The sequence below is a fragment of the Rhinopithecus roxellana genome, chromosome 6, assembly GCF_007565055.1.
Source record: "Rhinopithecus roxellana isolate Shanxi Qingling chromosome 6, ASM756505v1, whole genome shotgun sequence".
In the NCBI taxonomy this organism is placed as follows: Eukaryota; Metazoa; Chordata; class Mammalia; order Primates; family Cercopithecidae; genus Rhinopithecus; species Rhinopithecus roxellana.
The window spans coordinates 30,274,775-30,291,937 of NC_044554.1; the positions used below are offsets into that span (position 1 = coordinate 30,274,775).

At 37.7% G+C, this 17,163-nt stretch overlaps 1 protein-coding gene and 1 pseudogene across 9 annotated transcripts in view; one reads left to right on the forward strand and one right to left on the reverse strand.

Annotated features, from left to right (window-relative positions):
• EZH2 (enhancer of zeste 2 polycomb repressive complex 2 subunit) overlaps positions 1–17,163 on the forward strand; it is a 73,984-nt gene that overhangs the window by 50,518 nt on the left and 6,303 nt on the right. For 6 of the 9 annotated variants that reach the window (XM_030932933.1, XM_030932938.1, XM_030932934.1 and 3 more), the window contains 11 exons: positions 145–265; positions 1,113–1,253; positions 2,365–2,467; positions 3,004–3,167; positions 10,745–10,836; positions 12,322–12,562; positions 13,060–13,229; positions 13,670–13,764; positions 14,905–14,945; positions 15,415–15,540; positions 16,332–16,510. In XM_030932933.1, coding sequence (XP_030788793.1) covers positions 145–265; positions 1,113–1,253; positions 2,365–2,467; positions 3,004–3,167; positions 10,745–10,836; positions 12,322–12,562; positions 13,060–13,229; positions 13,670–13,764; positions 14,905–14,945; positions 15,415–15,540; positions 16,332–16,510 — 1,473 coding nt within the window. The remainder of the gene's footprint in view (positions 1–144; positions 266–1,112; positions 1,254–2,364; positions 2,468–3,003; positions 3,168–10,744; positions 10,837–12,321; positions 12,563–13,059; positions 13,230–13,669; positions 13,765–14,904; positions 14,946–15,414; positions 15,541–16,331; positions 16,511–17,163) is intronic. The other 3 variants (XM_030932939.1, XM_030932941.1, XM_030932940.1) reach the window with 1 other exon arrangement.
• Positions 9,055–9,131, reverse strand: LOC115898457 (annotated as a pseudogene).

The window sequence follows — 17,163 nt, forward strand, 5'->3', positions numbered from 1 at the left end:
TTAGAGTTTGCTCTCTGACTAGTATTTTATATCTGGACAACTGGGTAAAGACATCTACATATGAAAAAACGGTTGTATTTTAGTTATTTCACATTTGATACTTAGAATAAACCTGCTTTTTAAATTTTTTTTTCTTATTTTTAGGTGGAAGATGAAACTGTTTTACATAACATTCCTTATATGGGAGATGAAGTTTTAGACCAGGATGGTACTTTCATTGAAGAACTAATAAAAAATTATGATGGAAAAGTACATGGGGATAGAGGTGAGCCATATGCTTCTTCTCTTAGAAAAAGGGGCTAAAGAATTGAGAGATAATTTTGTTTATGAGGCATAGGGCATGAGAAAAATTTTAATATTAAAATTAAGTTTTGCACTGAACTATAAGGGACTGAACCTGGGCCCAGGCCTAAGATTTTCAGTATTTTCCCTAACTATTTTTGGGAAAATTAGGAGGATCGTATTTGCCACCTGATAATTACGCATAGTTGGTTATAACATAAATTATAATGGCAGTAACATGTAAATTAAATAGAAATTGAGTGTATGTAGATTTTAAGATTCTTTAGTAATAAAATTAATTAGGATTGGGGCTCTGCTGTGGCATGTAGGGGCTCCAGCAGCCCCTACTGTTCAAAAATACTGCTCCTCTAGGGACTACAGTATCTGAAATTCAATCATTAGAGTCATGGTTTCAGTTTTTTGTGTCCAGGAGGCCCTGTTAAAGTGTCTGAAAGGGTAATATTTGTAATATCATCATCCATTGTCATTATCAGCAGAAAGCAGGATCTGAAGTCATCAGTTAAAGGACAGATCCGTTGTTTGGGAGGAGGCTAAAGCCACAATCAGTTCCTAGAGAATTCAGTTTTCTACTAGAAACTTTTGGGGAGGGGCTATTCGACAAAGTAGCAGGTATTAAAGATAATTTTCCTTCCTAACTTTGCCTAACGCCAGTCTTGAAAATGATCTTATCTTTTCCTTCCCTCATTTCAATAATAATGTTTTAGTGCTAGTTACTAGGCTATGCCTGTTTTGTACAAGTAGAAAAAGGATACATAAACTTTTGACATTACTACTTCCCCTGTGTGTTTCTGACATTTGATGCATTTCAGAATGTGGGTTTATAAATGATGAAATTTTTGTGGAGTTGGTGAATGCCCTTGGTCAATATAATGATGATGACGATGATGATGATGGAGACGATCCTGAAGAAAGAGAAGAAAAACAGAAAGATCTGGAGGATCACCGAGACGGTATGCCTGGTTATTAGGATTCTGTGTAGCCATTACAGCTTTCTTTCAAAAACAGTAGAAAGAGTAGAAGTAGAGCTTAGTTTCTTCTTTCTCTTTTTCTTTCTTTGCTAAATGTCACACTGATAGCAGTATAATCAAAATTAGCATATTATGGCCAGGCAAGGTGGCTAACCCTGTAATCCTAGCACTTTGGGAGGCTAAGGTGGGCAGATTGCTTGAGCCCAGGAGTTCAAGACCAGCCTGGGCAACATAGTGAGACCCCATCTCTACTAAAAAGTAAAAACATGAGGCAGGGTGATTGCTTGAGCCTAGGAGGTGTGTAGGTTGCATTGAGTTGTGATTGTGCCACTTCACAATCTGGCTGGGTGACAGAGTGAGATCCTGCCTTAAAAAAAAAAAAAGAAAAGAGCATATTACTTGCAACATTATCTTCACTTGAGTGTCTCTGTTTCCTTTGGCTAGCAAAGAACATAATTTTTTGTGTGCTTCTCTGGACATCATTATAATATATAACATATTGATATTCACTATGTACAAGTTGTGTACTAATCACTTCATGTGCACCAGCTCACTTAATCCTCATAACGGCTTCATGAGGTGGATGTTACTATCAGATCCATTTTCTATTTGAGGGGATAGATTTAGAGAGGTTAAGTAACTTACAAGATTACACTATTGGGAAGAAACAGAGACAATAGCTGGTGTTCTCTACTTGGCAAAGCTCATGTTAAGGCAGCATAGAATAATTTGGTGGGTGAAATAGCAATTTCTAAGAAGCATATTTGAAAAAGAGAAAATAACAAAAAGGTACCTTATTGATCATCTAGTTCCGCTCCTTCATTTTACAGATGAGTAAACAGACCCAAGAGGTAAAGTTTTTCCTATTTCAAGAGGTAAATGCTCTTAAAGCTTTTCATATTTGAATTTTGTTTTTGACCGACTGGTATTCCACAGACACATGTAAAGTATGTGAGAAGTAAGTCAAACACAAAATTGAGATGATTTCTTAGAAAATCAACTTTGTTACAGAGACGTCGTTGGGTGGAGAAAATTAAAGATCGAAAACTTGTTTACTTCCATTCCTTTTTGCCTTTCATATTCTCCTATTTAGATAAAGAAAGCCGCCCACCTCGGAAATTTCCTTCTGATAAAATTTTTGAAGCCATTTCCTCAATGTTTCCAGATAAAGGCACAGCAGAAGAACTAAAGGAAAAGTAAGATATATTCCTTTGAGGCAATCTTGCCCTGTGTGGTATGTAACTCACCATTTTGGTTTATTACAAATGGAATCAATGTAGTGGATGAGCCACTACACTTTATTTACAATGTTTGCAAGATACTTGAAGCAACATATGTACCTGTGGTACTCTGCATTACAAAATATTTCCTGTAGATAGAATAAATAATTTATATCTACACATAAACACACATATGCACATAAAATCTACAGTGGTAGATTTACAGGAAAATTATCTGGATACTGATAGCAAAATTTGATGTTTAGTTAAAACTAATATATCCTTTTCCATGATATATTTGAATCATATCAATGAATTTGATTCTTCGTAACACCATGCACAATATTTAGTTGGCTCTTTATCTAAATAAAGATTGTTGTAGGTTAGAGCCATTCCTATATGTTTTAGGCAAGATGAACATCGAAAGTAACACATGGAAACCTTTTAGAAACTGTTTTCAAAAAATTGATTTTTGTTTCATGTTTACTTAAATTTTTTTTGATTAATGTCAGATATAAAGAACTCACCGAACAGCAGCTCCCAGGCGCACTTCCTCCTGAATGTACCCCCAACATAGATGGACCAAACGCTAAATCTGTTCAGAGAGAGCAAAGCTTACACTCCTTTCATACGCTTTTCTGTAGGCGATGTTTTAAATATGACTGCTTCCTACATCGTAAGTGCAATTATTGTACGTTTTCATTTTCTATCTTTGTTGTGGAATTATGTTTTAAACCAGCTTGGAGAGTGCTATCATTTATTACAGCTAGAATTTATCATTTAATCCTGTAGTTACTTTGAAAAGTCTTTAGATCTCAGTATTATTATTTTTACTTTGTTGCTTGAGGATTGCTCTGAAATCTTTTGTATGTATTTCATTTGGACTACTATTTTCCACTAATACAGAATTCAGGTCAGTGATTTTTTTTTTTTTTTCCATAAGTGCTAACTAAGCAGTTGTTTTACAATAAAACTATTATTATGAACTAACTGATAGCCCAGAGCAACATTGCTGATATTGATGAACAAATTGTGTTAAATAAGAAATTGGCCAGAAAAATGTTCAGGTAAGTAAGTGCTTGTCGATTTAGTGTAAATTTTTTTTGCCCTCTGGGTAAGTTTTTTAAAAAAAATACCTGCATTTGAATACAAGTAAAACATAAAATGTTCTTAGTGAAAATTTAAGTATGGTATATACAAAAATACTTTTTTCCCCTGGCATTTCTAGGGAATGTGGTTTCTTAGTAAATTTTCCTGGTAATTGAAACCTTTAAGCACAGTTTAAAAGCATCGACTACTTTTGAGGCACATATTTTGAAAATGTATTTAATAGTTCCTAATTTTCCTAGAGTAGTTTGCTTATTATAGTTCGGTTTTTCTCATATTGTATTTTAGTATGTCTGTCTATGTCATGGTAACTTCTTTAGGGGCTTTGACCCATTGTAAAATCGTTTTCCCCTGTACTGAATGGCCCCACATTACTTTGTTTTGAGTTCCTGTGCCTACCATTGACAGATTTATTCCTCCTCATTCACCAATGATATGTCTTTTTAAGCTTGCCCAAGCTGCTGTACCTCACCTCCTCCTAAGTTTTTGCTGTGCTTATTGTTCCTGCAACTCATAATGTGTTGAGTGATGTACACATTGGTCTGGAAATGTTAAGTTTTGTTTTTGTGTGTGACATATTAGTGGTTTAGTTATCTTAAAACAGAAAAACTTGAAGTAGATTTTTAGAATTATCATTATATCGTAACCTCCTTGCTCTTGTTCTCAACTTCTATTCTGGTTTAAATTGATTTGGTAGTTTTAAAAATTCGTAGTCAGTCATCCATTTGTTGCTTCAGCCATTGGACAGTTAAGCCCTTGAAATAGTTGTCTTGAATTTCATTTTAATTCCCCTTTACACACCATCAATTTATGAATTACATCCAGTTTTTATTAAGAATATCGGGAAGGGGAGCATCACACACCGGGGCCTATCATGGGGAGGGGGGAGGGGGGAGGGATTGCATTGGGAGTTATACCTGATATAAATGATGAATTGATGGGTGCTGACGAGTTGATGGGTGCAGCACACCAACATGGCACAAGTATACATATGTAACAAACCTGCACGTTAATGCACATGTACCCTAGAACTTAAAGTATAATAAAAAAAAAAAAAAAAGAATATTGTAAATTGCATGCAGATATCACTATGCCTAAAGAACTGAGTAGAAGCACTATTTTGGAGTCGCCGAAAGGTCCTTCCAATTTGTTGTTTATAGATGTAGCATTTAGTAAAGTTTTTTGCTGTAAAAATTAACCATAGAAGTAGGACACTACTTTTAAACATTACAAAAGTTCTTTTATTGTGCTATTCAGAGATGAGTAATTTTCTTTTTTTTTTTAACTTGAACCTTGAACCTCTTACATATCTCATCATTCTAGCTGGGGAGAAGAGAGGAATATTTTACTTTATTAATAAAGTTGGCTTTCATGGAACTAATTGGCTGCCTCCTTGTAGCATTTGGTAGCCATGGGTCCGACTTTGCTAGGCCCACTTTTACTTCTTTTTACAGTAGAGCCAATGTCTTCATCATTCAATCCTAATGAGTTCTATAGGAGCTTCATTGCTTTACATTAACTTTGACAAAATACCACACATAGTATATTTTTCTTAGGTAAAGTAAGTTACTAAATCATTAAATACATACATTCATGCATTATGGATGGAGATGCATTCTGAGAAATGTGTTGTTAGGTGATTTTGGCATTGTGTGAACAGGGTGTACTTACACAAACCTAGATGGTACAGCCCATGACACACCTAGGCCACACACCCTTCAGCATGTCACTCACTGTACTGGATACTGGAGGCAGTTGTGACACAATGGCAAGTATTTGTATATTTAAATCATTAATAAACATAGAAAAGGTACAGTAAAAATACAATATTATGATTTCATGGTACCACTATTGTATATACGGTCCATCATTGACTCAGATGTTATGCAGTACATAACGGAATTTTTTTTTTTTTTTTTTTTTTGGAGATGAAGTCTCATTCTGTTGCTCAGGCTGGAGTGCAGTGGTGCGATTTCAGCTCACTGCAGCCTCCGCCTGCTGGATTCAAAGGATTCTCCTGTCTCAGCCTCCTGAGTAGCTAGGATTACAGGCACCCGCCACCACGTCCAGCTAATTTTTGTATTTTTAGTAGAGATGGGGTTTCACCATGTTGGTCAGGCTGGTCTTGAACTCCTGACCTTAAGTGATCCACCTGCCCCGGCCTCCCAAAGTGTTGGGATTACAGGCGTGAGCTACTGCGCCTGGTCGATTGTATGTTAAATGTAGCGTTTTGTGCTTTAGTTTTCTGGTCTCTATCTTGGGGATATGGTACTACTTCCTTTATAGAGCTGTTGTGAGGATTAGATGAATTAATGTGTGGAAAATAGTTAAAATGGTACCTGACTCTTGTTAGCTGTTGTGATTTTTAAAATAGGTCATCATTCATATGGTTTACGTTTCCAAAAAGTATTAATATGAAGATGTGCTGGGCGCAGTGGCTCATCCTTTTAATCCCAGTGCTTTGGGAGGCAGAGGTGGAAGGATTGCTTGAGCCCAAAAGTTTGAGGCTACAGTGAGCTATGATCATGCCACTGTACTCCAGCTGGGTGACAGAGTGAGACTCCATCTCTTTAAAAAAAAAAAAGGTATGGAAATGTGTACAATGAAGTCTCCCAATGATTTTCTGTTCCCCATCCATCGAATTTTTACCTCACTCCTTCCACTTTTATTAGTAGTTAACCACTTTTATTAGTTCTCTTGTAATTTTTTTTTTTTTTTTTTTTTTTTTTTTTTTGAGACGGAGTCTTGCTCTGTCGCCCAGGCTAGAGTGCAGTGGCTGGATCTCAGCTCACTGCAAGCTCCGCCTCCCGGGTTTACGCCATTCTCCTGCCTCAGCCTCCGGAGTAGCTGGGACTACAGGCGCCCGCCACCTCGCCCGGCTAGTTTTTTGTATTTTTAGTAGAGACGGGGTTTCACCATGTTAGCCAGGATGGTCTCGATCTCCTGACCTTGTGATCCGCCCGTCTCGGCCTCCCAAAGTGCTGGGATTACAGGCTTGAGCCACCGCGCCCGGCCTTGTAATTTTTTTTTACCGTTTCTTTGACAAGTATAAAGCTACTCTTTTTTTTCTGACCATCTTATTTAAATGGTGCCATAGCATTCAGGCTCTTCCCTTTTTTGGGGATAAGGATAGGATTTAATATTGTAGCTCTTAGCTTTATCTGTATAGCTGCATAGCCTGTGCTGTAGGAGGTTCCAGAACTTACTGGACTGGTCTCTAATGGTGACCATTTGGATTATTTTGAGCCTTATGCTATAACAGTGCCACAGTGAATTACCTTGCAGATATCTGTACCCATTTCACACAAGTTTAAGTTTACCTGATAAACTCTATTTAGGTATTGCCAAATGACCTGCCATATGGGGATACAGCATTTAAAAACCCTACCAGCAAAGTCAGAGAGCCCTGCCCATAGAAAGTGTTACCAAACTAATTTTTCAAGTTAATTTTGTAAGTGAAAAATGGCTTTTAGTATTATTTTTAAGTTCTTGTTTTTCTTTATTTTTTAATCTCTGCTTCCCACAGGTGATAAGCATTGTTTTAATATCTGGGTTTTATTCCTTTGAATGAGGGTAGGATCTTCCTATATGTTGAAGAGTGAACTATTTTTATTCTTTGTTTTTTTTGTTTTTGTGAGACGGGTCTTGCTCTGTCGCCCAGGCTGGAGTGCAGTCTTGGCTCACTGCAACCTCTGCCTCCTGGGTTCAAGTGATTCTCCTGCGTCAGCCTTCTGAGTAGCTGGGATTACAGGTGCGCACCACCTTGCCTGGCTCATATTTGTATTTTTAGTAGAGACAGGGTTTCACCATGTTGGCCAGGCTGGTCTCAAATTCCTGACCTCAGGTAATAACCCACCTCAGCTGTATGCTAGGATTACAGGTGTGAGCCACCGCACCTGGCCTATTTTTATTCTTGGTCTTATAGGTCTTTTGATGATCTTAGGAGCTTTTTATATAACCAGGAAATTAGGTTTTTTGAAATATGAGTTGTAACTTTTTTCAGGTTTATTTGATAAAAGTGCCATAAGCAAAGTTTAAACTTTTTTTTTTTTTTTTTTTTTTTGAGATAGAGTCTTGCTCTGTTGCCCAGGCTGGAGTGCAATGGTGTGATCTTGGCTCATTGCAGCCTTTGCCTCCTGGGGTCAAGTGATTCTTGTGCCTCCGCCTCCAGAGTAGCTGGAACTACAGGCATGTGCTACCACACCCAGCTAATTTTTGAATTTTTAGTAGAGATGCGGTTTTGCCATGTTGGCCAGGCTGGTCTCGAACTCCTGACCTCAAGTGATCTGCCCGCCTCAGCCTCTAAAAGTGCTGAGATTACAGGTGTGAGCCACTGAGCCTGGTCAGTTTAAATATTTTTTAAAAAGTAGTTGAATTTATCAGTTAGCTTTCCCATTCCAAGATTATAAAGGGTTTTTCACATTTTCTAGTATGTTTTAGGCTTCATTTTTTTTAAACATATAAATCTTTGATCCATTTGGAATTTAATATAATATAGATTATAAATCTGATCCTCCTTCTCACTTCCAAAGTTGCCTAGTTGTTTCATTTACTGAAAAGTTCATCTTTCACTACCTTGAAATATTTCCTTCATTGCCTGTTGCCATATGTATTTGGGTTCCTCAACATTGTGTTCCTTTAGTCTATTCATGAGGCGGTATTCAGACATCTCTTGGCAATTCTTGTTTTTCTATATAAATTTATTTATTTATTTATAGACAGGGTCTTGCTCTGTCACCCAGGCTGGAGTGGTGCAATGGCACAATCATGGCTCACTGCAGCCTTGACTTCCTGAGCTCAAGCTATTCTCCCATCTCAGCCTCCTGCGTAGCTGGGACTGCAAGCATGCACCACCATTGCTGGCTAGTTTCCTTTTTTTTTTCCTTTTCTTTTTTAGAGATAGGGTCTCACTGTGTTGCCCAGGCTGGTAATCCTCAAGTAATCCTCCTACCTTGGGCTCCCAGAGTGCTGGGATTACAGGCGTGAGCCACTGTACCCAGCCTGTATATATTTCAAAATCTGTCTAGTTCCTTTTTAAAAAATTAGTGGTATGTTTATTGGAATCCCATTAAATTTATAAATTACCTAACTTCTTTTTAAAATATAAGGGTTAAGTCTCACTAACCATACCATCACCTCTCTTTTTGTGTCCTTTAATTACCTCCCAAGTTTTCTTTATATAACTCTTGTACATTTTTTGTCGATTATTTCTAGGTATTAAACTTATTGCTGTTGGGCTTTTTCCACATTTTGTCTTCTGTTTTGTACCCTGCTACCTTACTGCATTGTCTTCGTGTTTATCAGTTTCTCAGTACATTCTTAGGAGTTTTCCAGCTGTGTAATTACACTGTCTGTAGTTATTAATGGTTTTGCCTTCTTTCCAGTCTTTATAACCGAAGCTTCTTTCTCTTTTCTACATACTTTATTTATTTATTTTTTGGTGGGGCGGGGAGCAGGGAGGCTTTCTGATAAAAAAAAAAAAAAAAAAAACCGGAAAGCCTGCAAGACAAATTGTAAAAGAGCTGTAACTGTCTTTTCTACCTACTTCAGCTTGTATTTTCAGTACAGTTTAAAAATTAGTAGTGCTGGTAGATAGAGATAAATGTTCTGTGTCTTCTGGATGAGTTTTAGAAAATTATTCTTTACATCCAGGTTGAATAAAGTTTATGTGTTCTCTAATGGTGGTTTTATTTTTGTTAATATTCTTGTTTTCTATGTATTTCATTGTCACGTTTTTTAAAAAAGTGGTTTACATATTTTAAATTATGTATTTTTTTTCTTCAGAGAACAAGCTACAATGTTAGATTAACTCATAAAGAGAAAAATAGTTGTATTAGGGTGCCTAAGCGAACGTAATCCAGCACCAGATTAGTATTGGGTGTTAGGCTTTCTGGAGCCTAATTGCTCACACACTGCAACAGAATCTAAGCCTTGAATTTTTCTTCTTCTTCTTTTTTTTTTTTTTTTGAGACGGAGTCTCGCTGCCCCCGCTGGAGCGCAGTGGCCGGATCTCAGCTCACTGCAAGCTCCGCCTCCTGGGTTTACGCCATTCTCCTGCCTCAGGCTCCCAAGTAGCTGGATCTACAGGCGCCCGCCACCTCACCCGACTAGGTTTTTTTTCCCGTATTTTTTCATAGAGACGGGGTTTCACCGTGTTAGCCAGGATGGTCTCGATCTCCTGACCTCGTGATCCGCCCGTCTTGGCCTCCCAAAGTGCTGGGATTACAGGCTTGAGCCACCGCGCCCGGCGAATTTTTCTTCTTTAAAAACACAACTTTGCCCCTTTTTTCCCCCTTCCTTTTCTCATCAGTCTTTATGGCTTTTTACAGATATATAAAAGATGATTTGTTTTGTGAGAATGTCACTTGTTTTTCTCCAGATTAATTTTCATTTTGTGTAATTTTGAATAGTCCATTTCCAGCATTTCCCTTTTGTATATGAGGAAGCAAGTTTTTGCAAGAAATTCTCTGAAGTTTGCACTGCTGTCAGTGTTCACACTGTTTTCATGTAGCAGTGTATCCGCATTTGAATCTTTCTCTTACGTTATTTTGGAATTTTAGGTTTCAAACGGTGTATCTAAAATCTGTTTTTTTGACATCATAATTTTCTGTAGCAAGACACTGTAAGCTCTCACCAGGTTCTTGGATTGGGTATGATTCACAGGAATTGAACGTTAGTAATCTGGGGTTGTCCTCTTTATCATTAAAAACGAGTTTTTACAACTGGTGACAAGCTGATTGCTGACCTTTCTTTAGAAATCAAGAAACTGTATGTCAGAATTAAAAATAGGAAATCTGATTTAATTGTAGCGGGAATATCAGCTGCTTAAACAGAGATAGTAAGATTCAATTTAAGTAAATGTTTATAACCATAGTTATGTGCATCAGAGTTACTTGCAAGGAGAAAAATGAGAAATTATGAATCATTCCAGAATTTACTGTTTTTCCTTCCTGCTTAATGGTTTGAGGAGGAGGAATGGAGAAGACATTGCGATCGTTCAGTAAGAGCTTGAAGGAAAGTTATATAAAGTAATGTAAACCACATATTAGCAAGATTATAATCCATTAATTGACTTTTCCAGTGGAACTGGAAAAGTGAAAAAGTATTTAAAGTTATATTAGATTCTTTGTTTCATTTATTTTGCAGCTTTTCATGCGACACCCAACACTTACAAGCGGAAGAACACAGAAGCAGCTCTAGACAACAAGCCTTGTGGACCACAGTGTTACCAGCATTTGGTAAGACGCAGTGCCTTATTATTGCAGAGGGTACTGGAGAGGACTTCATTTTGCACTTTGGTGGAGGTGATCAAGTCAGCGTTAATGTTGTCTGCACCCGTGCTGTTATGGGCCATATGATAGACAGAGCTTTCTTACCCGTGCTGTTTCTTCCATAGCTCATGTACTGCACATTTTAGTCTTTCATTAATGTGGTATTATTCTTTTTAAAATCTGTGTTATCTCTTCAGCAACATTTCAAGGCCTTTAGGATCAAGGACTCCTATGCCTTCCACAAAGTCTATGAGAGTTGTGAGGCACAGATAGTCCACTTAGAAAGCAGGCATGCAGTAACCATACGCAGTAGTAGATCCTAAGCCCCTCTCATAGCCATATCCCTCTGCTTGAGTTTTAGATGCACTGTCATTTCAGCTATCTGATAGGTTCCGCAGAATTTTTTTTTTTTTAAATGATGGAGAAAAGGTAAGGGGTTAGGAAAATATGAGGTAGAAAAGTTGTTTTTTACGGGTACTCTCTTATTTTTACCATTTCCCCTCTTTGAACCAAGCCACTCCTACCTAGGAACTAAATGGGTATATATTGCCTGTTGGATTTTGGACAGAAGATTCATTGAATGGCACCTGCAGAAGGTATCCTATTTTTAAGCAATTTGGTTTTTGTAGAATGAAGTATAAAACTGTTGGCTGCTATCAAACTTCTCCCTTCTATTTCCACTAAAAAAAAATGGAATTCTTGAGCACTTGTTTTATAATATTCTTTACAAGGCAGAATTTTGTTTGGCTCATCTAAAATGTTTCTGTGGTCTCTCTAAACCATGCTTTTACCATTGTTTTATACTTTGAGACTGGATTATTGTACTTCATAATGCAAGATGTAACCCTCAGAGTCTTATTCTGAAGTTCCTTTCATGTCTTCCTGTGGCTGTGTATCCTTCACAGGAAAAAAAAATGTTGGATGTTTTAATAGTAAGACAGGAAGTGACAAAGTCAAGCATGTTTGTGTTTGTGTTCTTGTATACTTTAAGTATTAACACAAAGAGGTATGCATTACCTTAAACTCTGCGTAGGTAGTCTGACTCCGTGCACATTAGGTATATGATTCTTTTGTAAAGATTCACTTTTAAATAGACTATGTCCATAGAGATAATTACCTTTATTACATGAAGTATATTTCATACTTTATCTTCTTATATTTTAACTTAATTATAACCAGTTAATATATTTTACAAATTCACAATATAGAACTGTCTTGCCTGATTTTTGTACCATTCTAGGAATATATAGAACCCATATTTCTCTTTCTGAAATTTTCAGACTATCAAAAGCATATCAAAAACAAGTATATTAGACATGCAAATGATTATTTGTGATAAATGGATAATGTGATAAATTTTTTGACTAACCTGGCTTATATAGTATTTTTTTTCTCTTCCATCAAAATGAGTTTTAGAACTTTGCCCTCATGTTGACATTTTTCATTTCGTAGGAGGGAGCAAAGGAGTTCGCCGCTGCTCTCACTGCTGAGCGGATAAAGACCCCACCAAAACGCCCAGGAGGCCGCAGAAGAGGACGGCTTCCCAATAACAGTAGCAGGCCCAGCACCCCCACCATTAATGTGCTGGAATCAAAGGATACAGACAGTGATAGGGAAGCAGGGACTGAAACGGGGGGAGAGAACAATGATAAAGAAGAAGAAGAGAAGAAAGACGAAACTTCGAGCTCCTCTGGTAAGACATGTCTAATAACTGGGATTTACTCTTCTGTGAAAGTTCATATTGTGAGGATTAAGGATGTATAATGCATTGAATAATTTTCTTAGTTGGTTAGTTTCAGTATAAAGACTAGAGTCTTAAGACCAGCATTATCTCAAGAATGTGTAGCTGTGTTGCTTGTGTTTCCTGCCTCCACCCTTACCCTGGCTTGTGGTGTTTGCCCTACTTGTTTGTTTGAAAGTTGATGATGCAGTTTATTCTCATTCTTTGTGTCATTTTCTTTTTTCGATCTTTCTCAGATAGGGAATGATGAAATTTGGATCATTTGGTTTAATATTCTTGATGTTTTATGAATAGTTTTGTTAGAAAATGTGAACTGCCGAGTTAGTATTTTACCGATTGGATTTTAGTTATCCTTATCTTTTTGCTTTTTTCTTAAGCACACCCTGAATTTTACTTCTTAATATTATTTCCAATCATTTCTTGACCAGTGCTTACATTTGGTTTTGTAGAAGCAAATTCTCGGTGTCAAACACCAATAAAGATGAAGCCAAATATTGAACCTCCTGAGAATGTGGAGTGGAGTGGTGCTGAAGCCTCAATGTTTAGAGTCCTCATTGGCACTTACTATGACAATTTCTGTGCCATTGCTAGGTTAATTGGGACCAAAACATGTAGACAGGTAAGATATCCGAAAAAAGTGTTGTTAAAAGAGCTTCAAATATAGAGATAAAAATGTACTCATTGTCCAAACAAAGAAAATTCTTGGTTCTTACTAAGCTCCTATTCATCTCCTAAAAATAATTTTTTTTCTTCCCAAGAGGGAATTGAATGAAAATTATTCTCCAGGTATGTTACAGAATTTCCCCACTGTAGACTTTTAAGGTTAGATAGCAGTAGATTTTAAAAGCTAGTAAGAATTTAAATTTAGCATCACAGTTCTTGACCAGAATATAATTATAGCTATCCCCAGTGTGAGGGTAGGGACAGCGATGTCTGTTATATCCCCAGCATCTAGCAGTGTCACAGAAGAGACAGACATTTTTCTGGTATGCATGAGTGTAAGAATGGTTTGCCTAAATAAGACTGTCCTCATGGCTCTGTGACTGTGCCTCTTGTCAGGTGTATGAGTTTAGAGTCAAAGAATCTAGCATCATAGCTCCAGCTCCCGCTGAGGATGTGGACACTCCTCCAAGGAAAAAGAAGAGGAAACACCGGTGAGTCTGCCATGAAGCTGCTTAGAGAAGTCAACACAGATAGACACTGCAGGCAAGGCCCTTCCTAAGGGCCGTTGTTGGTTTCTACTTAGTCTATTTAAAAAAAATCTTAAATGCCATCAAAAACAGAACTATGGAATCTTATTTTCACTGGGAATTGCTAGTATTTTTCTATAAGAATACAGCAGCCTTCAGTATATTTGGTATGTTAAGAGTCATAAAAATTATAGTTACCAGACGGAATTTGGGTTAAGAAAAACATATTTAGTAACTTTTGCAGTAAAGGCTATATAAACAATTACTTTAACATCATGAAGTGTTCTGTGTTTCTGATGTGAGCTCTGGCCCAGTTTTATTCCAGGAGCTTGAATTTCTAAGTTGTGTGGTATTGCATTCTGATACTCCTAATGGGTAGCCTACTATAATATAAGCCTGTTGTGAATGTTACTGTCACCTTAGCAAATGTTTTCAGGTTGATTTGATTTGTAAATGTGGAGCCAGAAAAATTTATGAATGGACTATCTGCCCTAATCTCCCCATACTTCCACCTCACATGTTTAAAAATGAGAAACGTAAGGGTGCAGTTAGATTATGCTTCAAAAATTGTGTACAGGCTCATGTTAAACATTTTGTTACTTTAACATTTTGTTACTTTAACAAAAATAAGTGTAGGGCCAACCCAATTTAGAATTTTTTAAAAATCAAGTTTTTTTTTTTTTCATAGGAATTTAGGCTTTAGGAGATGCTTCTGAAATTTTGGTTCAATTATTTCTGACCATGTAGTTCACTTGATTGGTTTGTGATGCCTGAAATTAGAGGAAGTGATCAGTGTCATCCACATCAGAATAAATCAACAGGCAGACACACCAGCTGCTTTGTGCAGCATTGGGAGCTCAGGAGTTCTGACCAGGAGTCATGGATGAACACAGGAAATGACGTCTTGCCACACCTGGGGCAGCCTGAGCCATCAAGCTGTTTGAGTTGCTTCAAACTGATGGCAGATATACACTGGGCAGGGCATGACTCTTGGCTTTAACGCACTGCTGTATTCATGGCACGGATAGTTCTAGTTAAGCAGCTCTCTGTTGGATTTGTAGCGTCCCGCAGAAGTTTGGTTTCATTTTCTTTGTGTTTTTGCAGGTTGTGGGCTGCACACTGCAGAAAGATACAGCTGAAAAAGGGTTAGCATCTTTCCATTCCCCTCATTATTAGCTTAACAATGTCTGCTTTGTTTTCATTTGTTTTAGAATAGTAACTGGATTAGAGCTCGGGTTATTCTAATGTAATTGCCTTCTCTACATTAAACCAATTCGAATGGAGAATGTCTATTGATGAATCCCCAGTCAATTCTCTTCTGTAAAGTGGAGGCTGACTGGAAGGTATGAGTCCGAGTTAGTTGAAGGAGAAGTGCTTTGGGATGGGACTTTGATGTAGCCACACTGTATCTAGATGGAACTCACAAGTACCTGGGGGTGGGAGAGTATTTTTGCCATCGTTTTGGAAACCGGAATATGTGTAACGTTATGCATTCAGTAAAGGCAGGCCAGCTCCACTCCACAGGTAGTAGGGAAGAATGTACTCGTGTTAATTGTGTATGATCGTTTCCATCTCCCTGGATTCATTGGCCTGCATGATGTTATCTTTACTCAGACGGCTCCTCTAACCATGTTTACAACTATCAACCCTGTGATCATCCACGGCAGCCTTGTGACAGTTCGTGCCCTTGTGTGATAGCACAAAATTTTTGTGAAAAGTTTTGTCAATGTAGTTCAGAGTGTAAGTATTTGTTGCTTTGATGCAATTGCATGAGAACTAAATAGGCCTTTGGTTAGCAATTTAAAAAATCAAAAATAAGAACACAGGAGCACTCCCTTGTTTACTTGACGAAACTCATGGATTTGACAAGTATTTATTGAGCCCCATACCTGGCCCTGTGCCACTGGCTGGTCAGTCGCCTGGGTGTTGTGTGTCTTATGTGTGTGAGGCAGGCAAAGTTGTATTAAAGGAACCTGAATTTTATTTTTTTCTTCTTTGATCATTTAAATTAAGTTGTATTAAAGTCGGCACAGATTGTAAGAGGAATCTAGAAGGAGCTACCCAGATAATTTTTGGACACCAGAAATTGTCAGTTAGGAGGGTTTTAGTCTTCAGAATAAAGGAATGTAGCATAAACATAGTGGATTTTTATAATTGTTTAATGAGACTGCACATGAAGCTTGAGTACTAAGGGAGTGTTTAGAACTAGGGGCTATGAGAATGGTCAAGGACCATGGATATTGTTTCTTCACACTTACTTTATTCACACTTACTTTAAATATATACACTGTTTAACAAATGAAAAATGGAAAAACAACTCAGTGGTCTTTTTCAGTACAAACAGCTTTAACTTCGCTGTTAATACTTCCATTTCCTTGTCTATACAGTAGGGCAATAAGGTGGTTGTGAGGGTTGAGAGTCAGTCAGATGCTCAGTACACCCCTTGCCACGTATCTTTCTGCAAGTTTTTGCATATGGTGATGATGGTGATGGTGGTTATGAGTGAAGAACCTCCAAACCTCTCTCTGAAGGTCAAAACCGCTTTCCGGGATGCCGCTGCAAAGCACAGTGCAACACCAAGCAGTGCCCATGCTACCTGGCCGTCCGAGAGTGTGACCCTGACCTCTGTCTTACTTGTGGAGCCGCTGACCATTGGGACAGTAAAAATGTGTCCTGCAAGAACTGCAGTATTCAGCGGGGCTCCAAAAAGGTGAGTAACAGTCGTTTCTGGAAGATTGTTAGTAGTTAGCTATTTAGTGATGCAAATGTCAGGATTGTCTTAGATGATTTAGCTGGGGCAAGAAGTAAAAGTGATCTTGAAAGGTGCAACTGATGAGAAAGTGTTGATAATTTTTGCTGGGTAGTGCACCCTTGGGCAGTCTCTTCAGTTTTCTATAGAGCACCGTACTCTGATAATAGGAGAAACCAGCAAATTCTGAGAAGTAGCCATTCATGGTATCAGATTTGGAATAAGATGTATTTTTTCTAGCTGTTTAATAGATTATTTGAATTTCTCTTTTAGTTAATAAAACTAGTAGTGTATCTAGTATCCTTAATGCAAATAAATGGTGATTTCTATCAAAATATAGACTCATTCTCATCAAAGAGTATAGATTTCTTATTATGTAGAGTAAAAGATGAAATTTCCCATGGCAGGTTTTTATAGACTTACTTCCTGTTTGTTTAATAACCTTGAGGCCGGGCGCAGTGACTCATGCCTGTAATCCCAGCACTTTGGAAGGCCGAGGTGGGCTGATCACGAGGTCAGGAGATTGAGACCATCCTGGCTAACACGGTGAAACCCTGTTTCTACTAAAAATACAAAAAAATTAGCTGGGCGTAGTGGCAGGCGCCTGTAGTCCT